At 46.9% G+C, this 11,649-nt stretch overlaps 1 protein-coding gene across 1 annotated transcript in view; it reads left to right on the top strand.

Moving 5' to 3' along the window:
- The window catches only part of MRPL13 (mitochondrial ribosomal protein L13), a 98,307-nt gene that overhangs the window by 20,836 nt on the left and 65,822 nt on the right, over nt 1-11,649 (top strand). The window contains exons 3-4 of the mRNA XM_019528111.1: nt 561-654; nt 6,255-6,315. Of these exons, the coding sequence (XP_019383656.1) occupies nt 561-654; nt 6,255-6,315 (155 nt within the window). The remainder of the gene's footprint in view (nt 1-560; nt 655-6,254; nt 6,316-11,649) is intronic.

Below are 11,649 nucleotides of genomic sequence, written 5' to 3'. Positions count from 1 at the left end.
GTCTAATGACTGCCTGTGAACCCCTCAAGTAAACCTCTTTAGTCACCCAGCCCAAGCACAGCCTCAGCCCAGCCCCTTTCTTCCCCGCAGGGAAGAACCCAGTGCAGCCTCTGGTCCCAAGTGCATAGCAGCAGCCCACCCTCGCCCTGCACGTGCATCCAGGAGGCACATGCCCCCCGTGCCTCCCCCAAGGGTATGCGCAACAGCAGGTGCTGCCCCCTGCACTTTCTGGACTAACCACAGCTCTGTCCCGTATCCTGGCTGTGCAGCACCTGCCCTTGTCCCAGCCCTAGCCCCACTCCCTCACTGTGGGGGCCTCAATGTGCCCTCCCCCTACCCCTTCCTCCCAGCAGGCTTACTAGCCAGATGCTGCTCTCCAAGCTGCCGGGCTGCGTATCGGCAAGTGGATTGGTATCGACCTATATGGCGAGTTGATAATCGGCCATTGGTATCAGCCCAAATTATCTTTATTGGTGCACCCCTACAATTTTGCTGTGGTAGCAATGTTCTTATTGCCCCTTGTGATCGTTAAAACTAAATCCCTATCATTTTTAACCTAGGTGACTGTGGAGACCATGTTGTCGTAATAAATACAAGGCACATTGCTTTTTCTGGGAATAAATGGGAACAGAAGGTGTATTCTTCACATTCTGGGTAAGTGCTCCATCATTTCACAGTCAGTCTTTGAAGAAGTTAATCGTATGGATTGATTCTGCAGCCAGTTTTGGTTTTGTATTTGATTTTTTTCCCCCCCATAAAATATCACTTCAGAAGGAGACTTGTTTTTGAATATGCTTTGTTTTTTTATGTGTTTAAGAATAAAGTTTATGTCTATATCATCTTTGGAGTGATCTTGTAAATACTGCCGTAAAAATAAGCCCTGCCTGTCGTGCCTGTTTGTCTCTAATCCCAAACTTGCAAACTGAGCAAAATAAATGGACATACGTCTGATCACGCCTGCCTACAGCACCATACTGGGGCTCTCCACATATTCTGGACTGCTCAGGCACCTACCCCAACTATATATTCTGACTAATATACAGGCCTAGGCATGCTTGAGCGGGTAGGGCTACTGGGCTCACTCCAGAGGCCCTTCAGAAAGATTTAAGACGTAGCCTTGAAAGGTTTTTTTTTTCCTGGCATAATATGCATTTCTAGGGAAATAATATGAGATCTACAGTGTCAGAAGCAGGCATAAATTAGATTTATCTAGGAAAACTTTATTATTGGATGGAGATGAAGCTGAAGATGAGGTTATTTTTGCTAAAGAGTAGTTTCTTTTGTTTAAAACATCAAGGAAGCTAACCAAAAACATTATTTTAAGAGGAAATTAACTTGAGTTATGTTAGCAGATCAAAGGGCAAATAAGATTATGAGATCAACGCTTTGCCTCAAGCAATGAGAAACTGAATAGAAAGATAATGCAGGCACTTAGTGTTAACAGGATTGTGCCTGGGTGATTTAAACCTCTTTTAAAATCACTGAGAAAATCACTGAAAAATGAGGTTCTATCAAAAAAGAATTGATAATAGGCTGTCATCAATGTTATTTCCCAAGCTTCTGGTTTGAAGCCTCTGGCATGAATAACTTTATAGACAGAATTACCCCAGTCAATGAAAGCTAATAAAAACAGTTGCTCCTATATTTCTAATGTGACCACACTAGTTGATTAATTAAAATAATTATTAAAATAGATCCATTGGGGAACAATGTGTACATGTCTGTAGGAAAAAGTAAAAATGGCAGCAAGAATCAAAATAAGTTATAGAAATAAAGTGAGGCTATTTGAATAAAAGAATGTTATGTATATACTTCATGTATTATTTTAATGGTGTATTAACAGTTTTGGAATTTCCAGTCCTGAAGAATTCAGGAGGTATTAATGAGAGGCTGATTCAGAGCCTGTGGACATAGAAAGCCCCAAAATCATTTACTTCATTGGGCTTTTGATCAGTAGTGAAGACAGACTAATGAATCTGTAGAATGTAAAAATACTGGTAGTAGTTTTGAAAAGAAAACCGAGGAAAATACATTAAAAGATGGTAACGTGTAATTAGAGAGTTCTTATGTCCTAGAAGACTAGAATCAAACAAATATGGGTCATGGATAAGAGAACTTGTTCTGAAAATATTAGCCTCTCAATTTCATATAGAGCCTAAAAGCAACATAAACAGAAGGGAGAAAAGAAACTTACATGTTAGATGGAATAAGGGTTACATTTGTTGAGGGCTGAATTAGAGGGGGTGAACCCTCACTTTTTTTATTGGGCCCAGAAAGCTGTGAATAAAAGGGTGAAGCTAGCCAGGCTGACCAAAGGAGCCAGGCAAGGAAAGCTTGAGCCTGCCCTTAGTTTCTTTTCTTGTCACACCTGGAGCCTAAGCTTGCCCTTATGTGCTTATCTTCTCATGCTTCTTGTCACCTTGGTTGAGAACCGCTGGCATAACCACTGAGTGCATATTAGTGAAGTCTTGCACCTGTGCAATTGTGTGTTCACGTGCTATATCTCATACAACTCTCCAACTTAGGCTGGGGGTTGGCAACTTACGGGCTAGATTTGGTCTGCACCAGCTCAGAAGGGGAGCAGCTGCCTGGGTGGCAGAGGAGGCACCTCCTGAGTCCTACAGCCCTCCATGTTCTGTCTATTCCCGCTGCGGTCTCTGTAGACCCCCAGCCCTCTCTGTTCTATTCCAACGGCACTGCCATATTTAATCCAGCCTACACCCTTGGTCACTTGAATCAATGGCAAGGGTAAGTGCAGGTGGCTTGGGTAGCATAGGGGTAGAGATTTGCAGCCCATGGCAGAGTTCCTGGTTGTAACCAGTAGCCTGGTGCAGCAAGGGATTGCCAACTCCTGGCTTAAGGCATTGGGGAAGGGAGAAATCCAGATCTGGGTCTCTCTTTAAAAAGAGGATGAACCCTGGCTTGCTTTTAGAACCTAAGGATGCATTCAGGACTGTGAATCCCAAGTGGAAGCAGGTGCTATCTGACAACCCTGAGTTGGGTAGTCCAGTCCTGATGCCTTAAGACACAACCTACCATTAGCATTCCATGCAAAATAGCTTGTGCTTTTCCTTGCCTCTTATGCTGGCTTTTGTTAATCACTTTGAGGTGTAAATTCATCCCCATGCATTGTATAGGGAATCCGGCCACCTAACCCAGGACTGAATTCTTCACTAGGGGCCAGGAGTCTAAAAGCTCAATATTGTAATGCTGAACTAAGTCCTTTTGCAGATTCCTACGTTCTGAAGCCATTTTTACAAATATGGTTGAGGTTTCAAAGTCACTTAAATGTTTAAGAATTTTTTCCTTTTTTTCAAGACTAGAATCCATTTGCACTAATCAGTAGTTTGTAATTTTGATTAAATGCAGTGTTATCTTGAACCAAAGCTTTTATCATCAAATTGTGTGAAATTAATGGTTTTAAGTTCTCAGTGCTTTAAACCCAGTGAGTGGCAACATTTTGCCTGTGGGCCAGTTCTGGATCTGGTCTACAGAATCATGGAGCTTTGGCTGTACCTATGCCTATACTTGGGCTGAGTAGCAAGAAGCTGTGCAGGGGAGCTGGAAGCTGTACCTGTGCCACTGCTGCTTTTCTCCCTCTAACCCCACCTTCCCCAAGGCTGTGGCACATCTACAGCTTCCCCCTGGAGGGGAGCTGCACAAGGACTGGGCTGGGGTAAAGAATGGGGAGGAGAGGCAGGGACAGGGAAAGAGCTCCTAGCTGCATGGCTCTGGGGGCATGAGCTGCTTTGGCATGTGTCTAACCTAGACAGTATGAAAAGACCCTGTCGGGCTTAGGCAGAGCTTAGTACCTTGCTGAATTGGGCCCTGTGTACAGTAACTACCTTAGGTGAACAATTCAAAGATTACAGATGCTAATATACACTGACTGTATCCCATAACACTAGGCTTCCCCACCCTTCAACTATAACAGAATTTGAACTTCATAGATTGTAATATTTACCCTGTACACATTTGCTTTGCAGTATGTCACATTATGGTAAGTGTCCCATATGTTATTCTGTGGACAAAACATGAAGAACAGACTAACAAGTAACAAAGGCTGCTGACAGATGTGAAAAAAACCAAACAAGCCAAAAACAGCGCTTTACTAGAAAAATCGTCATGTTAGTTTGATCTGGCTTCCCAGTGCCTGTATAGATTGGGCATTTCAGCGGGGCTTTTTGGCACTTCTATCTAATAGCTGATTGAATCCCCAAAAAACCCCACTGAAGCACCTGGTCTATACAGATATTGGGTGAGCCAGGTCAAACTAACATGATGCCTTTGCAGTGAGCGCTGCAAATGCCCAGAAGAGGTGTGCCAAGCTTAAAGTAAAGTTTTGGTTTTTTTTGTTTTTTCCACATCTGTAAGCAGCCAAAGATACTAGTGTAGCCCTACATATATATAAGCCACTGATTTATATCTGGCACCTACTCCATCTGGCCTGGGACCTTCCCAGTATGAGGCGCAGATCCCACACCTACTGCCTAGGAAATGACCTGCTCAGTAACATGGAAGTGGAAAGGGATCTTGGAGTCCTAGTGGACTCCAAGATGAACATGAGTCGTCAGTGTGACGAAGTCATCAGAAAAGCTAACTGTACTTTATCATGCATCAGCAGATGCATGACAAACAGAACCAAGAAAGTAATACTTCCCCTCTATCAGGTGCTGGTCAGACCGCAGTTGGAATACTGCGTGTAGTATTTGGGTGCCACACTTCAAGAGGGATGTGGATAATCTGGAGAGGGTCCAGAGGAGGGCCACTCGTATGGTTAAGGGCTTGCAGGCCAAGCCCTACGAGGAGAGACTAGGGCACCTGGACCTCTTCAGCCTCCGCAAGAGAAGTTTGAGAGGCGATCTTGTGGCTGCCTATAAATTCATCATGGGGACGCAGAAGGGAGTTGGTGAGGCTCTACTCACCAAGGTGCCCCTGGGGGTCACAAGAAATAATGGCCATAAGCTAGCAGAGAGCAGATTTAGACTGGGCATTAGGAGGAACTTCTTCACAGTTAGAGTGGCCAAGGTCTGGAATGGGCTCCCAAGGGAGGTGGTGCTCTCCCCTACCCTAGGGGTCTTCAAGAGGAGGTTGGATGGGCATCTGGCTGGGGTCATCTGAACCCAGCACTCTTTCGTGCCTATGCAGGGAGTCGGACTCGATCTATTGAGGTCCCTTCTAACCCTAACATCTATGAATCTATGGCTAACAGTTGAATTCATAATAGTTCTTCATATTTTATTTTATTTTATGTGGTGTAGTTGTGGTTGTGGCAGTATATAATATATTAGTAAACTATCTAAAATGGGTGTCAAACATATGATTCATGAGCTGGATCTGGCCCACAGAGCTCTACCATCCATCTGTTACCACCATTCTGCCCCTGGGTCTGATCAGACCCACACAGGGCCTGACACGTGCCCGTGGCATGGAGGCAAGATCTGACCCACAGACCCCTTCCCCTTCCCTTCCCCCAGCATACCTGATCTGGCACCTACTCCATCTGGCCTGGAACCTTCCCAGCATGAGGCGCAGATCCCAGAGTAGGCAGAACGGGCACAGTCTGGCTAGAGGAGCAGCCACGCTGCACATGGTGGCTGCACCAGCTGGACTGCAATGCATGTAGTGCTTGCTCTGGGATGTGCTCCACTACAGCACCTGCTCGAGCCAGTCTGGGATCCACACTGCAAAAAGCACTCTCAGGCACCATGCGGATCGTGCATCCCAGACTGGCTGGAACAGATGCCACATATGGCACAGTCCTGGAGCTGCTGGACCGAGTGCCATGTGTGTCGCAGTCTGGCTCAGGTGGCCACATGTGCATTGCGACTGCTGCTGTGACCAAACTAGTGCCTATTCCAGCTGCTCCCAAGCTGGCTGGAGAAGCCACTGGATCAGGTATATTGGGAAGGGGAGGAAGGTCCATGGGCCTGGTCCTACTTACAGACCAGCCCTGCACCATTTATTCAGCCCATGGGGCCAAAATAGTTTGACACTCCTGGTATACAACAAGTATTTTTTTTTTTTTTGCAAGGGCATCACTTCAGTACCCAAGTGAGAATATAGGCCTTTGGCAAAACAGAATGTTTCCATTATAAAAATATATTCCGCTCATGAGAAGCACTTCCTATTACTTGTGGCTTTATAGGAAGGCATATGGTATCGTTTTCTTCAAGATCCATTGCTTTCTACTGCAAACACTGGCTGTATTAATGAAAGCATAAAATCTTAAGTTAGCTTCTTTTGTATTTTAGTTATCCTGGAGGCTTCAAGCAAGTGACAGCGGCTCAACTTCACCAAAAGGATCCAACTGCAGTAAGTATTTCTGGTTCTCTCTTATATTTTGTTTTGTTTTCATGTAGTTAGTTTCCTTTTAGTTTAGGGGATGTGTTTCATAATTGTCAACTTGTCCTTGTAATGGACAAAGAAATAGGGTTATAGCTCTGGGCCCTGACCTGCACTTCAGACAGCATGAGAAATTGGCTGTACATAAGAAATAATTTACCGTTAGAACTCCTTGTTGTAGGTACAGAGCTGTACAGTTTGGAGGGAATTACACTGGAGGGTCAAATGGACTTACCCCAACAGAAATTAGTTAGGTGATAACCATTGTGAAACTAATGGATTCTGCCTTTGTTACACTAAATATGAAGATAAATTGAAACAATTTGAGAGACATTCCTTTGGCTTGTTATGTATGAATAACACTGTGCTTTGAAGTTAAAACTGAAGAGTTGTTAGATTATGCACATATACTATTTGTAAATTCAGTTTTAATGGCCAAATCAAGGTGTTAACTTAGCTCATTTTTGACCAACTGACTTACAAAGAAGATCAGACCTATTAAAAAAAAAAAAATTAATTGGTTGCCTCAAACTAGGCTCATCTAAGTTGCATATCAGTTAATGGTCCTAGTCCTTTCTTAACAGTGATGATTTAAATGCAAGAAAATACATCTATGTTTCTGAAATTTGATAGTGCATTATAGTAATTGGGTTTTTTTTAGCTGCTTTCCTGTGCTATATACTCTACACATGGTGTATCAAAGAACTAAAAAGGTTTATTGTATGGAGGAATGACATCTGGATTTGATAGGTAATCAGGATATTACCCATGCTTACTTGTATCCAAGGTGCCTCCCCCCCACCCCCTTCCCACCATTCAGCTCATATACAAGATGAGAACCCTTCGTCTTGGACATGAGTAATGCACTGGCAGGTGGCTCTTCTGGCTCTGGATCCAGAGCCACTGCCACCCAGTGTAGCTGGTGACATGGTGTACAGCCTGGGGAGAGCATGAAGGAGACTGTGTATGGTGCAGGTAGGGGAGCTGCTTTGGCTCTGGCTCCAGCTGTGACCCAGGCCCAAGGCTGCAGGTGAAGCCAAAGCCACTGCCACCTACCCCAAGCTAGAGCTAGAGCTGCTACCACCACTGGTGTTTGGCTGGGCCAGAGTCACAGCCATCATTGGCTCAAGCCTGGAATAGTGGCACAGGGTACAGATGACAGAGGGTCAGGAGGAGCCAAGTAAGTGGAGGAGCAGGCAGCAGGGATCTGCTTTCCCTGCTACAGCAGTGGTGGGAGTTTACTGGAGTTATGTTTAGCCTCTCAGCAGTAGTCCCTAAGCATAAAATCCTTATAGAGTGACCCAAATCACAGTAGAAAGATTCTGATTGACTTCAAAGGGCTACTTGCCTATCAGATGTTTAAATTACTTCATCTTATCCGCATCAGATTATGCATTTGCTCTAAATACTTTTTGTTTTGAGAAACTACCTTGAAGCATTGGATTGTAAACTTGTTATACATCACTTGGTACCAGTCTAGAAAAAAGACTTGACTGATTTTTTGATTGTAGCTTCATCATATTGAATTAAGAACAAAAAAACGGAATAAAACCAGATAATTTGCTATTATGCGCATGGATTTTTTTTCCTAAAAACAAATGGAATGTTCTTAAAGGGGAGGCTGTACTGTGGCTGTAATGATTTTTAGAAGTATTAGTTCCATGTCTAATATGTTTTCTACTTTTATGACTTGTATTCAAGGTTTAGATGCCAGTAACTGTACACTGGGAGGCAGTATAACCTAACTTATTTTCCCAGACCAGAGAATTAGTTTCTTTATAAAGTCCCTTCTGGCATTCATTATGAATTCAAGATTTTCTTGCCAAACTCTCATGGATGAATTTCTCTGGGAACAAAGGTCAATTAAATGCATTACAAATAGTTAAACCATGTTGGACAGAGACTCAACAAAGGTCAAAACTTCATTTTAGTTAATGACAGACTTTTTTGTAACAACATGCTTGGAAATTAACTCTTTCACCCTGAGTGGTTAGATACCCTTCCAAGCAGACTCTCTGAAGCCATGTTTTTTGTCATGTTTGTATTTTACACTGATAGATGTGATACTTGGTTTGGTACACCAAGGCTAGAGACAGACATTACACACAAACTAGTTTAAATGATCAGAAACTGGTTTAAACCTGTTACAGAACAGGCATTCAGTGCACATAAACCAGTTTCAAAATGGCCAAAACTGATTTGAGATAACCGTGGTTGAATGTAGTATTAGACTTAACTGATTGAGCTCAAACCAGTTTATGCAATGTCTGTCCCAGACCCCTTCCTGGTTTAAGTTTAAACCAGAGTCCTCCAACAGCCCAGCATGCTCTCTGGTCTAGGCTGTGCTCTTTACTCCAGAGCAGGGCTGGCCCCACCCCTCTGCTCTCTAGCCCAAGCCAAGAGAGGCCGTAGCAAGATACTGGCTGGCATGGCCCCGTTAAGGCAAAGTGGGCAGGGAGGGAGTTCATTCTTCCCTCCCTTCCCACTTTCCTCACCACAGCAAGGGTCTGCCCACTTGCCAGGGAGCAGAGGGGAGGGGGCTGTGGTAGTTTCATAGATTTTATAGATTTCATAGACATTAGGGGTGGAAGGGACCTCAGAAGATCATTGAGTCCAGCCCCCTGCCCAAGGAGCAGGAAGTCAGCTGGGGTCATAGGATCCCAGCAAGATAAGCTTTCAAATTTCTCTTGAAGGTGTTCAGTGTAGGTGCTTGAACCACCTCCGATGGCAGGCTGTTCCAGACATTGGGGGCTTGGACAGTGAAGAAATTCTTCCTTATGTCCAGCCTGAAACGGTCTTGTCGGAGTTTATAACCATTCGACCTTGTCATCCCTTGGGGCGCTCTGGTGAACACCCCTGATAAATTTATAGGTGACCAAATGGCCCCTGGGACTGGCAGACCCCAGCTGTAGGACAGAAGGGATGGAGGGAGGAATTAACCCTTTTCCCTTTCACCTTAACGGGGCCTTGCTGAGGCTCTGATCCATGCTGGGAGGGATTCTTCCCCCACCCCACTGCCATGGGTTGGGGAGGGGGGGGCTCTGTGATGCTGCCCAGCCCCAGAGGGGGCTCTTCACCCCGTTTCTCCCTTGCTTCTGTGGGGAAGGTAGGGGGCTCTGTGTGAGGCTGCCCAACTCCAAAGGGGGACTTTTGCCACCCCATTCCTCCCCCACGGGCTGGGGAGGGGGACTCTATGCAGTGGTGGGGGAGGGTGGGATTTTCACCCTCGTCCTCCCACCTCCACTGCCACGGGGCAGGGAGGGAGGGCTCTGTACAGCGCTGGGCAGCCGCAGCTGCTGGGGGTGGCCTCACCTCTGCAGCCCAGATTAGCCTCACTATGCCCAAGCCAAGGCAGTCCCACATTGGGGCCGGGCCACCCCTGGCAGTTGCAGCTCAGTGATGGGGACACTGAGCCCTGTCAGCAGCCCTGCCCGGCCTGAAATGTGTGGCTGGCAGCTGGCTGGGCACTGGGCTAGCTGGGCCAGCTTGGAGGTGCTGACAGGCCTGGAGCCCAGCACCTGCCCACTGTGGCAGCTGGCTGTGCACCCATGAGCCCCCACAGCACCCCTAAGCCAGTCTGGCTAACCCACTGCCCAGCCAGCCACTGGCCACGTGCATCGGACCAGGCTGTGCTTGCTGACAGGGCTCAGCATCTGTGTTGCTGAGCTGCACGTGCTGGGGGTGGCTCTGTCCCTGCAGACCGGTCCAGCCCCACTGTGCAGCTGCCTCGGCCAGGGCTGAGTGAGGCCAGTCCCGGCCGTGGGGGCAGAGCCACCCCCAGCAGCTGTGGCTCAGTTACAGCTGCGCTCTGGCTGGGCAGGGATGGGCAGCACCACACAGAGCCCCTCTCCCCACCCTGCAGCGGCGGAGGCTGGGGGAGGGGGAAGAGATTGCCCCCCTCCCCAGCACTGAACAGAGCCCCCCCTCCATACCCTGCAGGGACAAGGGGAGGATGAGGGGGTAGAGTCCCCCCTCCCCAACACTGAACAGAGCCCCACCCTCCCTGCCCCTCGGGGGAGTAGGAGGGGAGAAGAGTGAAAAGAAGAGTCCCTCTCCAGGGCCAGGCAGCTTTGCAAGAGCCCCCCTCCCCACCCCACAGTGGCGGAGGGGGAAGACCCCCCCAACACCAACCTGAGCCCCCTCTTCACCCCACCCTGGCAGTGGGGGAGAGGGAAGAGAGGGAAAAGTTCCCCTCTGGGGCCGGGCAGCCCTGTGTGCTGGGATTGTCAGGGAGCCACTGGGGCAGGCAGAGCTCTCCCCCAACACAGCGGTCTGGCCACTTCTCCCACCCTCCAAACCCTGCAGGCCAAGGTGGGGCTTTAAACCCCTTCTCAGTCCTACTCAGGCCTGCCCAGGTCTCCACCCCCGGCCCCCAAGCTTAGCTTCCCTGTGGAAGAGATGGGGGAGAGCTGCTGTAGCGCCCCTGGGCTTCTGACCTGAGCCCCTGCAGGAATGTCCCTGCATTTCCAGAATGAAAAGGGAGCATCTGTACAATTGCAAACCGGTTCAATTTCTGCGGGTTAGACTAACCTGCAAAGATTGAATCAGTTCAGGCTCAGGCTTTTTGAATGTCTGTTCTTAGCCCTAATATACTGTATGTGTACTTTTATTCTTAAGGGTTATTCTGAGAAATTCAAATTGTGCAGCCAAAAACTCGGATTGCTTCTTAGCCAGAGCTCAGAACTAGTACTCCCACATTTTCATCTTTGACTGGGCAATTGCCTTGGCACAGTCAGCCTTGCTCTGCTTGAAATGTTGTTCTCCCTTGACTTGCATGACTGTCTTGGTTCTTTTTTGACCTCTAATAATTCCTTTGTCCCATCTTTTGGATCCTCTTCATCACCTTCCTGAGAAGATCCCACAAGGCTCGGTTGCTACTCCATTCATTCTCTTCTTAGCCTGTCTATCTGATGCATCTTCATCACTGAGTAGCCACTGTCACAGTTGCAGCATAGTTCTTTACAATCTCCCTGACAAGCCTTCCCCTCGACTTCCTTTCCAATACACCACTGGTATTATATTTTTCATCAGTGCCTTCTTTCTGGGTAAATCTCATTTGCAGACACAAATTGAACTATCATCTTCATGCAAAAGATTCACAAACCTCCCTCAATTCCAGTCTGTCTTCCATCTGTACTAACACCTTGGTCTGTCTGTCTCTTCCATCTTTATGGCTGAGTAACCACTGTCATAGTTTCAGCATAGCAAGAACTGAGTTCTTTACAATCTCTCTGACAAGCCTTCCCCTCTACCTCCTTTCCCATACAGCACCGATATCTTGCCAGTCACTGAAGCCTGTAATCT

This window comes from Gavialis gangeticus, unplaced genomic scaffold (genome assembly GCF_001723915.1).
Source record: "Gavialis gangeticus isolate Ggan-Ray unplaced genomic scaffold, GavGan_comp1, whole genome shotgun sequence".
NCBI lineage: Eukaryota > Metazoa > Chordata > Crocodylia > Gavialidae > Gavialis > Gavialis gangeticus.
This window is presented reverse-complemented; position numbering and strand designations above follow the sequence as displayed.